We start from the raw sequence: 15,577 nt of genomic DNA, 5'->3' as shown, positions 1-15,577 counted from the left end.
TTTACAAGGATCATGACTAACTTTTCTTAAACACTTTTTCTTTAAACTTATAAGTCATGAATCCTAAATCAATAAAACCTATGTATCTCACAGGCATTTTTATGCTGACGTACCTATTTTTACACATGTTTCAGGTGCTGCTTTGTGATGATTGTTGATACATGCTACATTTAGGATGGACTCGTGCCTTAGCGACTTTAAAATTTGAAAGACAATATTTGTATTTATTTGATTTGTAATAAAACAATGAGTTTAATGGTTCAATAAAACAAAATTATTTGATCCATGGTTGTGAAACAATGATTCTGTTACAACACTCCCCGACGTTTCCGCCACGTCTTGTTGTTTTATGTGATCGGGGTGTGACAGAAAAGTTGGTATCAGACCAATGGTTATAGGGAATTAGGTTATTAGTAATGCCTTGACCTAGACTATAACCTTCCTAGGACCCTAACACAAGTTATCTTGTGTTTAGTTTTAAAACAACACCGTCACTTATCCTTAGGTGACAACCACAATAAGAACACAAATTTCAAATCCGCTTTGAAAACCAATCATCTGTTCTAGGATGATTTATTGTAAGGTTTGGAACCCTCTAAGTTTTCAAAATCCCGTCAAAGTTTGGTCTAAATAATGTGAACACGTACAAACTGGAAGGGTGGGTGCCTGTACCCTGAGCTTTCTGTCTAAGGCTAGAGTGTTCGTACAAATCCGTAGTATCGGACCAGTCACTCTTACCTGGGAACTCTTGGGGTAAGCGTCCACTTATAGGCAAGCATTTCTTCACAATGTGTTGGACAACTATTTTATATTTTACTAGTTATCACAATGTGTTTGGACAACTATTTTATATTTTACTAGGTTAGAACCCCGTGTATTACACGGGTTGAATAAATATAATTTTATATATTAAATAATAAAAAGTTATATCTTTATGAACCCCGTGTATTGTACTGTACGGGTTAAATAAATATAATTTTATATATCAAATAATAAAAAAAGTTATATCTTTAAAAACCATATGTATTACACAAATTAAATAAATGTAATTTTGTATACAAAATACTAAAAACGCCGTATCTTTAAAAACCCGTGTATAATCGGGTTGAATAAATCTACCAAATAATAAAAATTACATCCTTAAAACCCCGTATATTACACGTGTTGAATAGATCTTAAAAAGAGTTATATCTTTAAAAACCATGTGTATTACACAGATTAAATAAATATAATTTATATATTAAATACTAAAAATGTCGTATCCTTAAAAACCGTGTATAGTCAGGTTGAAAATCTACCAAATAATAAAAAAAAGTATATACTTAAAAAAACCACGTGTTGAATAAATCTAATTTTACATAGCAAATGATAAAAAAAATTACGTATATCTTTAAAAACTTCGTGTATTACACGGGTTATATAAATGTAACTTTGTATAGTAAATAATAAAAAATATATTTTTAAAAACCCCGCGTTTTACACAATTTGAATAAATATAATTTTCTATACCAAATAATAAAAAAGTTATATTTTTAATAAATTAAAATAACATTTAATATTAATTTATTATTTATATATCTATACTATAAGATAAATAGGAAAAAAAGGTAATTGTTTTAAAAATATATTAAATTAATATTTTAGATTTGAGGATAATATTTTATTAAAGTATGATAAGATTTAATATTAATTTATTTTTTATTATTTAGTTAATACCATTTGGTTATTGAGATAATTAGCCGTTACTATCTTTTGGTTCTAGGTGTTTATAATTGTGTTTATAATAGTTGGTTTACTAAGATTTAATAATAGTTGGTTTAATAGTAAGATTTAAAAGATCAGAGCTGGCTGGTTATATCTTATAATATAATATTAAATTAACAAAAAAATCAATAATTTGGTGTTTCGCTCAGTTACTTAAATATTCAAAAGAAGCCTCTTAACTATTATATATATATACATATATAATTTAGGGTTGATAAGATTTATATTAATTTAATTGATATTTAATAATTTAAATTAAATAATAATTATCTACTATTAAGGATGGTCTAGAATAATGACAAGTGTCCCAAAGTTGGTTTCTTTTATTATATAGTATAGATTTTCTTAGTACGTCATATATATTTTTAAATATTTTATTTTCTTAGTATATCATATATATATTTTTAAGAGTGAATTGCAAGTTTTGTCCTTTATTTTTAGGCCATTTTGCAAGTTTTGTCCTTTATATTTAAATTTGACGAGTTTTGTCCTTTATGTTTGAAAATCAAGCACGTTTTACCCTTTGTGGCAAAACGTGCTTGATTTTTAAGGACAAAACGTGCTTGATTTTTTAAACATAAAGGACAAAACGTGCTTGATTTTTAAACATAAAGGACAAAACGTGCTTGATTTTTAAGGCCCAAAGGGTAAAACGTGCTTGATTTTTAAAAATAAAGGACAAAACTCGTCAAATTTAAACATAAAGGACAAAACTTGCAAAATGGCCTAAAGATAAAGGACAAAACTTGCAATTCACTCTATTTTTAAATACTAATAATATTAACGACAAATAGTTTATAACATTGATTCTAGTAAAGTTCTTGAAATAAGACGAATGGAAGAGTACCCTCCCCTTTAATTTTTCTCTACATGTAAGTTCTTGAAATAAGACGAATGGAACATTAAGCTCCTCATGACTTTATAGACTAGTGACATTTTGAGGGTGAGATAAGGTTTTATAAGCAATAGATCCTGGTTTCGATTTCCGTAAGGGAGTTTTCCCATATTTATCGGGTTTTCTTCTGAATTTGTGTATAGGCATTGTCTAGTGGAGATGGATATGATCGGATGGTTCTGCTGGTAGCACGATAATACTCCAGTGGTCCGTCAGTGATTCAAATTTTCCGTTAAAAAAAAGTTATTTATTGAATGTCTTCTATATTTGATTTGATTTGATAACTTTAGACCATGTGTAGTGGTCAAGTCCTGTAATCCCCATAGATGCGGGGAAAGATGATGTGTGACAAATGTGTAAGAAATGACGGTTATGTTGGGTTATATAACTTAAGTATGTAGTGGAGTTATACCCCTTCAATTTTACATATATATATATATATGTGTGTGTGTGTGTGTGTGATAGAGAAAAACCACCATGACACGCCACTATGCATATCACAGAGGGAAAAAAGTTGCCCGTAGCGCCCGGGGAACGGTGTACCCCGATGCTATGGGGCTGGATGGTGGTATATGGTGTCACATAAGGCTCCACTACGGGTGGCCTTAGAATTACCTTTAGTGCTAGAATTATCTCTCATTTTTGGGCTTTGTCAGATCCATCCAAAATATCCATTCTTTAACATTAGCTTTTAACAATGTTAGAAAAATGGATGGATTTGGAAACTTTTTTTAAACTTGAGTGGTTAAGTTGAGAAAAAAATGTACGTATCTAGCAAAAGTGCCCAAACATCAGGGACGATTTTGGGTCGGTTTTGGCTCAAAATCATAACCATAACCGATCGAGATGTCGGTTAATGGGAAACCATAACCATCACCGATCGGTTATGACAGTTCCGGTTGTTCGGTTTTGATGGTTATAACGGTCAGTTATAGTCGATTAACCGTAAATTTGGACATAGCTACAAATAACTCAAAACAAAATAACCGTGCATTAAATAGATCTGAAAGTTTGTGCTTGATATTTCATAATTATCTTTATTTTGAATTGAGTTTTTGAATAGAATTGCGTTTTATTTCAGACGTGTGTTCAATCCCCCAATTCATTACGTTTTTTAATTTGTATTTGTTCTATAACACACTGTTTATTGCGTTTTAAATTGTGTTTTAAGAACACAATGATATTCAATTCATTTTCTCCATTGTGTTTTAAACACATAATCCGCTCATTGTGTTTTTCAACTTGTGTGTATTGTTTCATTATGTGTGAATGTATATGTTTGACATAGATACGTATATGTTATGTGTGACACCTGTGTCACTTCAACCATCAAACAAATTCCAAACCATTGAAATATTGTGTTTCATACTTGGGATTTGTATAAATATGTGTATCATTTTCACGTATCAATTCTTGTTCGATTTCAAGCTTTAAATCGTTTTCTGGAAGGTTATACGCGCATTGATGCGTAAATATAACCAGTTTAATGCAACAAACACTCCGGAATAGTGAAATAGGCTTAACATACCTTAAATAACCTCCACATAACTTAGAAATAAGTTTTGGATGGTTTGGTGTGTTGAAATCAAGTTTGTTCGATCGTAGGGACTAATTGTGTCAAACTGCGAAACTATACCGATATGTATAGTAACGAACCTTCCGGAACTTGATCATAAGTTAAATATGCCCTAAATATCTTTTACATAGCTTAGAAATAGGCTTTGAGGTGTTTGGTGCGCAAAAATAAACTTTTGATCATTCAGGGACTAAAAGCGTCAAAAAGTGCATAAGTTTGCATTTTCGCGCATATCTTACGTTCTGAATACATCCGGACATCCAAAAATTTATGTAATCATTAAAATATTTTATTTTAGTGATTGGCATGATAAAATTTCATTCGTCGCTTAATTTGGATCGTTTTTGCGTTCGTTACGACTTCGTCGTAATTAACCGAACAACGCAACCGTACGACCAAACGAGCCGACATCCGAGATATTTTTGAGCACATTTTAAGTTCCCTATACTTTAACTTCATTTTAGAGCTTTGAAATGGGGTTAACTGGGCTTAAACGTGTCAAAAATGCATCGAAAACCAAGTTTGGGGCTTCAGGGGCTAAATCTGACATTTTTGAAAGTTACTGGTCTGCAGGTCCCTTACGGTCTGTATGGACCTTTGCTTACAGTCCATAACCAGTGCTCAGCACATCAGAATTGTAGAAACATTGAATCTGGCCTTTCCCACCTATTCCCATGGTTTTCAACCCCTGATTTGCACTCTATGGGCCAATTTTGATGGTATTTAGATGCCCCTTGTATTTGTAAACCATGTGCCCACATGGATGGTTGAGATTGAAGCTCGGTTTTTGATAAACGATCTTAACGGTTCAAGGAAATCTATAAATACCCACTCCCTTTCATTCTAAACCCACATTGATCTGATTTTGGCCCGCTAAGTTGAAGAATACTCTTCATACCTGAGGGTAAATCGGATCAAAGCTTGCGGGGACCTTCTGTAAGTATTCCTTCGTTCTTTTATCGCTTTTCGAGTCTGAAAGTCAAACTGTGTTTGACTTTCTGCGTTGACCAGTTTATGGTCAACACGAAGTTCGTTTGAACTTCGCAACGTGAGCGTAATCACGATGGTTATATTCCCTAGTGACTATGCTACTGATTACCACGTTGATTAGGTGTAGTGACGGGTCGTAGTTTCGGCCAAAATGCGTGTTTATGCGTATTTTGTAACCAAACTACTCTTAGGTATCAAAACCGTTTGTTTTGATATCCAACTTGTTTTCAAACTTTGTTAAACATGTTTACCTTGTCACTTTTAGATTAGTGCTTATGTAGGGTCGTAAGGTAAGCGATCTAAACAATCGCTTATACTTACGAACCCGACCCGTTTGGTCGATCTTTAGGATCCGACCAAACACTTTAGGTGACCATAGTTGTATATGGAATAACCTTCCGAGGTTATACCTTATGGTCACTTCATTTAAGTAGTCGTATGATAGGTAGTTTATATGCCTTAGGAAAATGACCAAAATGCCCTTTTATGCATAATTGATATTTAAGCATATGTAACCCAAACTTTTGCCACTTAACTGATTATGCAACATAATTAAACATGTTTAGGCATATAATACTTGTCATAGGACTAGTTAGGCAGTCCGAACGCGTTAAAGTTGCATAAGCTACCTAAACGGGTCGTGATGGGTCATAAGCACTTAGGATAGGTTTCCTTTTAGTATGTAGGCCTTGTTAAACCATATCATATGAGATCCCACACTCATTTGGTTTACGAGACCTCATCCTATCCGATCCTCCGATTTAGGTCCGGTTTATTTTTGTAGTTACCTATATTAGGTGTCGGTTGATTTCCGCGACTCCTCTAGCTTGCTTGGTAGTTGTTCAAGACTTCTAAGCACCCTCAAGTAAGTACATAGTCCCCTCTTTTACTGTTTTCAACATTTTGGGGTGAAGCATGTGTACCTATCTGTTATTTTCGTGATTTCAAAGTATAATTGATTATACATGTTAGTATTTATCTTTTGACAAACTGAATGACTATCTATGGTTTAAACACTGATTTTTCAAAGATTATAAAATTAAATGTTGGAATAGTACTTATTTCTATTCACCAGACCAGTTGGTAGTATGATATAGCGCTATAGGATTTGACACCCCATTCCTGTTGTCATGGAATGTCTTAAACCAATTTATTTCTCCATCCAAATAGGGATTGCCTTCGTGGTATTCCTATAGTCTCAAATGTGTAGTTTGATGCACTAGGTCTGAATGAATTCTTAAATAACACTTTTATTGTATATTTTGATATACTCCCAAAAGTATAGTCTGATATACTCTCATGTGTGGTATTGTACAAAACCAACATATATTTTGTTAAAAACCAAAACATAGTTTAATATGTTATTTATCAAATCCAAAGCATATTTTGATATGTTATTTACAAAACCAAAACATAGTTTAATATGTTATTTATCAAATCCAAAGCATATTTTGATATGTTATTTATGAAACCAAAATATAGTTTAATATGTTATTTATACATCCAAAGTATACTTTTGATATACTACTGAAAACTATTATTTTGACAACTAAAGTATATTTAATATACTATCTATTTGACTATTTTGGATCTGAAATATATTTTAATATATTACTTATTCGACTTTATTAAATTCAAGGTATATTTTCAAATATACTATGAACCTTTTTATCAAAATATTGTTTTTCAACAATATATATATACATATATACAAACTCATTTTTACCTAATTATTTATTTATACATCTTTCTTTTATATCAACTGTTTTCCTTATCGATTTTTATATGATTTACAAAACAAAAGCATTTTACAAGGATCATGACTAACTTTTCTTAAACACTTTTTCTTTAAACTTATAAGTCATGAATCCTAAATCAATAAAACCTATGTATCTCACAGGCATTTTTATGCTGACGTACCTATTTTTACACATGTTTCAGGTGCTGCTTTGTGATGATTGTTGATACATGCTACATTTAGGATGGACTCGTGCCTTAGCGACTTTAAAATTTGAAAGACAATATTTGTATTTATTTGATTTGTAATAAAACAATGAGTTTAATGGTTCAATAAAACAAAATTATTTGATCCATGGTTGTGAAACAATGATTCTGTTACAACACTCCCCGACGTTTCCGCCACGTCTTGTTGTTTTATGTGATCGGGGTGTGACAGAAAAGTTGGTATCAGACCAATGGTTATAGGGAATTAGGTTATTAGTAATGCCTTGACCTAGACTATAACCTTCCTAGGACCCTAACACAAGTTATCTTGTGTTTAGTTTTAAAACAATACCGTCACTTATCCTTAGGTGACAACCACAATAAGAACACAAATTTCAAATCCGCTTTGAAAACCAATCATCTGTTCTAGGATGATTTATTGTAAGGTTTGGAACCCTCTAAGTTTTCAAAATCCCGTCAAAGTTTGGTCTAAATAATGTGAACACGTGCAAACTGGAAGGGTGGGTGCCTGTACCCTGAGCTTTCTGTCTAAGGCTAGAGTGTTCGTACAAATCCGTAGTATTGGACCAGTCACTCTTACCTGGGAACTCTTGGGGTAAGCGTCCACTTATAGGCAAGCATGTCTTCGCGATACGTTATATTGACCCATTTACTTAAATTAGTCATCGTCTCATTTGTTTGCCTTAGGTAACAAACAAATGATCGCAATTTTATGCATTGTTATTCTGTTTTCATTTCCCGTGTTTCCTCCCTTGTCTCCCATTTTCTTCATGGTGCCTCTTCATCGAACAACAATGTTCAAACTAGGTGCTACAATTGTCCATCAATTAGGCATCGTACTACCAGAAGGCTGTTGATTTAGCTATCACCGTGACTCGTCTCAGGGTTAAAGCCATGCAAGAGAACCGCTCCTTAGAGCAATCAATGCAACCGTCATCATCCGAATCAAATACCCTGTTTCAAATATACCCACAGTGGATGACGGGGACATTTGATTAACATGTACCGCTTTGCAATCCAAAGCAAAGCTGTTACAAATCCTGCTGCTGCTCAACCTCTTGTAAGGAAACCTAATGCCGGTATGTGCTTATGTGCAACAAATTTAATGCACCTCACCAAGCTTACCTGCAGTGTCGTCTGTGTGCATCACGTGGACGACTCGGTCACCTGACAAATGCTTGACAATTCAACCCAAACCAAGGTGGTCTTAACCAACCCCAAGTCAACCCTACTCATATGATCAACTTAACATACGTGGTACCCAACCTTCAAACTCTGCTTCATATGTCGCTTGGCATATCTAGCACCTTAACCTCATGAACTTTCTACCTTGTGTATCGACTTAAGCACGCCTAGTGCAAGGTGCCGAAACACCTCTTGTTACACAAAATTCCAAATTCCAAAATAGGATCTTTCTATCCACATAATTAGATCCTTATGGATGATTATCAATCAAATTGGAGACCTAAATTGAATTATTCGTATGCCTTAATACGTATATTACGATTCAATAAGGATAAATCCGAATTCCTATTAAGATCTTTCTATCTCCATAGTTAGATTCTTATGTTTAAAGTGCCAAATGAAATCCACGGATTGGATTCCTGGTGTGCTTTAAATACCCGTGACCAAAGATAACAAATTAAAGATCAAGTTAACTAATTATGTGATTATGTGCTTATGCGTTTTCTTATATGTTTTGTGTTTTTATGTGATCTATCCAAATCCTCATAGAATCTTCCATATCTCATATGAGGGATTCATAGTAGGATATCCAAAGGTACTATCTTAAATCCTTAATGGACTTCTACGTTGTAGTAAAGTCCCTTGGGTTTTAAAGTACTATTCTATAATTGGACCCCTTGAGTGGTCTAGTTAAACAAATTGATTTGAAAATCTGCTTAGGAATATCATGTGATGATATAATTGAAAAGATCCCTTAAGTGGTCTATTTAAGGAGATCGTACGACGGTCTAGTTAAGAAGATCATATGTTGATCTAGTTAAAAAGATCGTTCGCTGATCTAGTTAAAAAGATCCTTTGGTGGTCTAGTCAAGTCGCTTCATGTTTATTCAATTGATTTTTTCCCCTACGCATTGTGAAATGAACTGTGCGGACTGTGCAAGGAATTACGTAATTATGGAAGCCTACATAATTATGGAATTCAGTGCACAGAAACCACAGGAAGTTTTATCATGTGTTAAGACCTACAGTGACAAGAGTAATGATACGGGAGAAGTCCTGGACCTTGACCGATGTCATTTTATCTTACACTCCCCAATTCTGATTTCAAGCACACGCAAGTTTCCTATGATAAGTCTTCATGAGAAATGTTCTTTCGTCCGTAGTTTAAAATTCCATGTTTGTTTACTACACGTCGCTTTGAGGGTTGAAAATTTCGCTAAGAATCCTAACATGGCTCAGAGTTTTACTTAGGTTTCGAGGGATTCGTTTGAAAGCGAAACCATCACAGTTGTCTTCACAAGTTTCCCCTAAAATTAAATTTCAGAACGAAATTTCCTAAAGTAGGGCAGACTGTGACATCTGTGTCACTTCAACCATCAAACAAATTCCAAACCATTGAAATATTGTGTTTCATACTTGGGATTTGTATAAATATGTGTATCGTTTGCACGTATCAATTCTTGTTTGATTTCAAGCTTTAAATCGCTTTCTGGAATGTTATACGCGCACTGATACATAAATATAACCAGTTTAATGCAACGAACACTCCGGAATAGTGAAATAGGCTTAACATACCTTAAATAACCTCCACATAACTTAGAAATAAGTTTTGGATGGTTTGGTGTGTTGAAATCAAAACTTTGGGCCCTAGACTACTAAAAAATTCCAAACCCCTATAATCTAAAGTCCATGATTTAATTTTGAAAAGAAAAAATAAATTTAATTGAATAGTACATATTTATGTACTAGAAAGCATAAGAATAAATGAAAAATGGCAGCTAAAATATAACTTCTTTTAATGGGATACTGGCCTCTAATAATCTCTACTAGACGTCATTGGCTATTGGCAGTCCCACCTTTTTTATTCCCACTGACAGTCTCACATTTCAACTATTTTTCCTCCACCGGTCCTCAATTAAAAAAAATTAACGGAGTTAAGTTTTTTTTTCCAAATTACAAACTGACGTTTTTGGGCTTTTGATGAAAACGAGGATACAAGTCTATTTATGTAAAACTTACCTCGAAATGCTGCTTCAATCAAATTGATTTTTGTTAATTGGAAGTTTAAACACCCGAATTGAAACATCGTTTTCGTCATTTGGAGCACATTTATATCATTTTCATTTATAAACCCTCAACCCAAACACACAAGAATAACCTGTAGAAGTTTTACCGATTCATATTAGCTCGTAGTCATCCAAATGTTAAGGTGATTAGGTAGATTGGAAATCAACGTCAGAATCAAACCCTAAACTAAATCTAGAAAACACGAAACAATCAAACTAAAACAAATGGAAAACAATGGAAAAAAAATTTACATACCTGGAAGCCATATGTGAGAACTGTAAATGAAATTTATTGTGAAACGCCACTTATCCCGATCGACATTTCCACTATATATAGAGAATATGATTAAATTCAAAAAATTTAATCAAAAAGGGCATTTACAGATATAAAAGTTAAAAAGAAAGTAGAGCCTCCTCGTTAAAATCCTTATGCGTTCAGTGTTCGTTATCTCTGTTTTAATTTCCAAAACGATGCCACCGTCTGTGTTGCCTTCCATAACGCTGGTGGTTGTCCATGTCTGAAAATGACCACACAACCACAGGTCGGTGGTTTAAACAGGCAGGAACTCGATTAGGGTTTGGAGGTTTACCTTAGCCGGAGTAGCTTCGGATCTAATCTGGAAACGAATTGATGTTCTTTTTCTTCTTTGATTTAAGGATGGAGAGAGAGAGAGAGAGAGCGAGAGAGAGAGAGGGAGAGGGAGAGAGAGAGAGAGAGAGAGAGAGAGAGAGAGAGCAGATCAAGATCCTGGTTCACAGGGAATCTAAGGGAGAGATGTGGGTTTGAAATTCGAAATATGATTAGGGGTTTTTCTTGTCCCGCCTGACTGTGCGTGTTTGAAGGGAAGGGTTTTATGACTTTTTCCTAATTTGATGTGCTTGAAATGCATGCACATAAGCTTTAAAGGTTTGTATATTTTAAAAGTTGCAATAAAATAAAATAAAAATTCTTATATCTTAGTCTTCTATGGCATTGACGGTTTCACTTGAGATTCTGTAGCGCTATTTAAACCTATATAAAGAAGCAACTTTTTGTTGCATCACCACTTGTACTTTGTGCCTTGGGGGTCTTTCAAAAAAAATTGACTCACCTATACCATTTCTAAACTCTCACACAAGATACACTGGCATCTTTTATGCCTTACCTTCTCTCTCGATCTTATTCACAAACAAAACCCAAACCAAATCTCACTCATCTCTCAAATTATACACACACTTCCACAGGCCAAACACCCTCTCGGTCACCCCTCCCACTCGACAGAAGGCCGGCGGCCAAAGGCCGGTGGAGCCGTTTGCAACAACAGTGGTAATTGGCGGTGTATGGACGGTGGAGCGGAGGTGCGATTACGGCGGTGGCGTGCTGTTTTTGCGACAGAAGACGGCGGCGGTGGTGGTGGATTGTTGGTGGTTCGAGTGTTGTTGTGGGCCGAAAGGAAATCGAAGATGTTGATGATCTGATTTTGTGGTGGTTGGGTTTTACGGCGACAGATGTGGTGATTCGTGACTTTCCGACGAGGTGAACGACGGCAATTCAAGTATTCAAACGAGGTATTTGTATCCGCTTCTTTCCCTGCTTTTTTATTGCTTTCAATTAATTTGATTTGTGGCTATGTTAATTTGGCTGATGTTCTGTTTTGCTTTTATAGGGTTCTTGGTTGCGGTAGTTTTTGGAATTGGGGATTTTGGCTCCATACGCGGCTTCCCTCTTCGTTGCTACTGGAGCATCATCAGGCGACAGGTGTGGTTCTGACTGAGGTATTGAAAATTTGAAATGTTTGTTACATGTGTTTCTTAGTGTGTTAGGTTTTAATATGTGTTGATTGATGATGAGGTTTTGAGCTTTATGTTGATGGAATGTTAAATTTGTAGTTGTAAGTATGTGAATTTTAGAGAATAGATGGATAGCCATACAAACTAGGCATGGATTTAAGATATGTGGTTCTTATTCAGTATAATCTCAACTATGGATGGTGTGGTTAGCATCTAAGATGTGACTTTCAAAGGTTACGGTTTCGAGGTTGGTAGTTGGTGGTTGAGATCATACTCACAGGAAACGTAGATCCCCCCTCGAATCCCGAATCGGTTCAGCTGTACTAGAATTGGGTACAGAATCGAATCGTTCGGCCTGGGTTTGCCGTAAGTCAACTCAAGACTGCTTGTCGTATGTCCACGTGTGGTGAAATACAGTTAGAAGGATGTTATGTGAAGTACAATAATACATCATTTTTTGGGGCCCCAGATAAGATGGAGGTGTGCAGGAGATGTGGTCCTTCAGTTGTCTATAATTCGGATGTTTTGAACCGTATAGACAGTGCATTGGCATTTCTGGTAGGCGGGAATGGAGAATACTTTCGCGAGGGTGATTTTGGTAGCATACAAGGTGTGGCACAGTGCATACAAGATCTGAGTTTAAGTGATTGTCAAGATTGTCTTTCAGAGGCAACTAGACGGTTGAGATCAGTGTGTGAGACATCAAGCTGGGGTGATATGTACCTTGGAAAATGTTATATCCGATATGCTGATCAAGGTATATATATGTCTGTTTTTGATGACGATGGGTAATATTTATCATATTTATATAGCATAAAGTCTACATGAGTTAGTGCAGGTACTGTAAATCTTGCTAATATCGGTGACTCTACTTCCAATGAAAGTAGTGGCGGAGGGATAAGCGTGTTGGACATAATCAACACTATTTCCAGTTTTAGCTCCATATTGGGCACGCTCAGTGTGACTTTTGTTTGCAATAAAAAAGGTGCATTACAAGAATAATTAGTATAGCCATTCAAAGCAAGCCAGGGTATATAAGTTAATTTCTCTTTGTATTTATCGTACATTTTTTTTAAATGAGTTAGGTAGAATATTTAATGTAAAAGACATAATATTGGCTGGCTTTTTTTGACCTAATTATTTTAGGGCGGCAATTGATAACCATCAACAATATATCACAATAATCGTTTCGGATCACTAGAAAACGTGTTTCCGATTGAAAAATTTATCGTTTCGGAACGATTCGATTCGCGTACCAATCAATAGATGAACTAGGTGGTTAGATGAAATGACCTCTTCAAGTCCTTATACTTACATTGCTTGGTATAGATATCCATTTTTTACACGTATATATATCGGGTGAACCCTTTTTTAGATTTTTTCCCTAGAACGACTTCTTTCAACCTGGGCCTGTTTTGGTCCGAACCCTTTTCACCAGTAATCTAACATGACCACCTATTTTTTCCAGGCTTACTTTAGAGTAATATCTTTAACATTTTATCATCTCATTTCAGTTCACAGAAGCATTTGGAAAGTTCTATGGTAGCTCGAAACAACGAACTGACAATGATAAAGGTCGTCCGGGTGTTCATGACAACCGAGTGAAGTGCATAATTTTTCCATTGTTACCTTCTTATTTCATTTTTTTAATCTTCATTTTACCTTAGCTGCGGGTGAGAATCCGGACTGGTAGTACACAGAGTTTCTACCTATCCCCGAAAGGTCACAAGAACTTAACTTCCAAACCTGGAAAAAGATAAAAAACGGGAACACAACATTGACTACCAGATGTGGTAATATGACAAGTTTTTTATGAATGGGTCAATTTGGTTATGTAGATTAGATATTTATATTATAAGGAATGTAATCAGACGAGTCGAGTAACAATTAATGTTTGATTTAACTTTACAACTCACTCTTGGTGTCATTTAGATATGGCTTTTTTTTGGTGTGATGAGATAACTACGAGTCGGAAGGTTGGACAAGAAGACAAGGACGGATGCTCGCATGTAAGAACCCCGCCGCATTGCGGCGGGTACTAATTCCTAGTTAAATATATAATAATCAAGTATGTTGGACTTTAATCACTTGTACAATGAGCCATCATCTACTTGTATCTTTTAATTCGCACGTCAAAACTGAACAAGACAACTATCGAAACGTCGACAAAAATAAGTAGTTGGTCATGGTGCCTTTGGATTTTTTTAAACATTATAGTTTATAAGATATGATAAGAATATGTAAAAGAATTATAAGTTTGTTATAAAGGGGGAAATGGGAAACTAATTATCTATAATTTTATTAAAACTCAATAATTAGTCTCATTTTAGGGGTCTAGCTATAAATAAAGAGAGAAAAAGTTTTTATTTTTTTATATCTTAAAATACCATTTCTTCATGCATTATAATATAGTAAATATAGTTAAATTATCTATATATCGGTAAACGCATTATAGATTCTTCTTGGTCATTTGAGAGGAAAAAAAACCACGTAGAATTTACCTTTTGCAAAGTTGTATATAAACATTCTTTAATGAGTAAATTACTTTTTGAGTAATTGTGTTTTAGTGGTTTTAACCATTTAAGTCTAAAATCAAAATGTTTAACGCTCTGAATTTCTAGACGTTTTTTTTATAACCATTTGAGTCCAAATTTTAACCTTTTGAGTTCAATTTATTTTAACAAAATTGGACTCAAAACGTTATAAAGTTAATGGGTAGGGACTAGGGTGTTAAACTTTTTGATTTTGGACTTAAATAGTTAAAACTACTAAAACATATGTATTCAAAAAGTAATTTACTCTTTTTTAATTAAGTTTCACTAAAAAAGTTGTACATAAACATAAAATAATGACCATAAAAAAAATTGAAACGGGTCCATCAGCTCGTCCATGAGGTTCACATGATTACACCGTCCAAAAGCAACCATCTACAAAACCGGCCAACGACAGCGTCCATGGCTAACTCGTTCATTCATAAGTCTACTTTGCTGTCCTTTGAATCCTCAAACGTCCATGGCACATTGTCTAAAGTGTGTACACATTAGTGCAACCATACAAGAGGGTGATGACATTCATTGGTATTTGGTTCCATCATGTTTGTTAAAAACAATAATCATAGCGCCAACTTCAAAACATCTTAAAACAAAGATATTATTTGTTTGTAATTTTTTCAGCAAATTCCTAACAAAGAACGATAAATATGATTTTTGATTATAAAAACATCATTTCCCGACCTAAAAAATAACACTTTCAACATTTTAATGCCAAAATACCTTTTTCACATTCCTTATACAAATTTGGTATTATTTATACCGATTGATACAAATTTGTTTTAAGAGGATTTGGGCCAGTTGGTTCCACAACACA

At 34.4% G+C, this 15,577-nt stretch overlaps 1 protein-coding gene across 8 annotated transcripts; it reads left to right on the top strand.

Moving 5' to 3' along the window:
- The first annotated feature begins 11,503 nt into the window (after positions 1-11,503).
- On the top strand, positions 11,504-14,265 carry LOC110908899 (plasmodesmata-located protein 6). Of its 8 annotated transcripts, none has more exons than XR_004875274.1 (5): positions 11,504-11,989; positions 12,088-12,968; positions 13,050-13,196; positions 13,726-14,004; positions 14,144-14,265. XR_004875274.1 is itself a non-coding variant. In XM_022153902.2 (5 exons), the coding sequence occupies exons 3-5, from the start codon at positions 12,686-12,688 to the stop codon at positions 13,755-13,757; spliced, it is 462 nt and encodes a 153-aa protein (XP_022009594.1). In that variant the 5' UTR covers positions 11,504-11,989; positions 12,088-12,179; positions 12,681-12,685; the 3' UTR covers positions 13,758-14,126. The 8 variants fall into 8 exon arrangements, 4 of the variants coding, with proteins under 4 accessions (XP_022009594.1, XP_022009591.1, XP_022009593.1 ...); XM_022153902.2 differs by lacking the exon at positions 14,144-14,265 and having other exon boundaries at positions 12,088-12,179; positions 12,681-12,968; positions 13,726-14,126; XM_022153899.2 differs by lacking the exon at positions 14,144-14,265 and having other exon boundaries at positions 12,088-12,179; positions 12,392-12,968; positions 13,726-14,126.
- Positions 14,266-15,577: the final 1,312 nt, after the last annotated feature.

This window comes from Helianthus annuus, chromosome 12 (assembly GCF_002127325.2).
Source record: "Helianthus annuus cultivar XRQ/B chromosome 12, HanXRQr2.0-SUNRISE, whole genome shotgun sequence".
Taxonomy (NCBI): domain Eukaryota; kingdom Viridiplantae; phylum Streptophyta; class Magnoliopsida; order Asterales; family Asteraceae; genus Helianthus; species Helianthus annuus.
This window is presented reverse-complemented; position numbering and strand designations above follow the sequence as displayed.

Excerpts from the sequence above, each read along its gene's own strand:
- LOC110908899 (XM_022153899.2), top strand. The coding sequence starts at position 12,605 with ATGTCCACGTGTGGTGAAATACAGTTAGAAGGATGTTATGTGAAGTAC. Across the intron at positions 12,969-13,049 it reads TATCCGATATGCTGATCAAG|GTACTGTAAATCTTGCTAAT; the intron begins GTATATATATGT and ends GAGTTAGTGCAG. Across the intron at positions 13,197-13,725 it reads TTTTGTTTGCAATAAAAAAG|TTCACAGAAGCATTTGGAAA; the intron begins GTGCATTACAAG and ends ATCTCATTTCAG.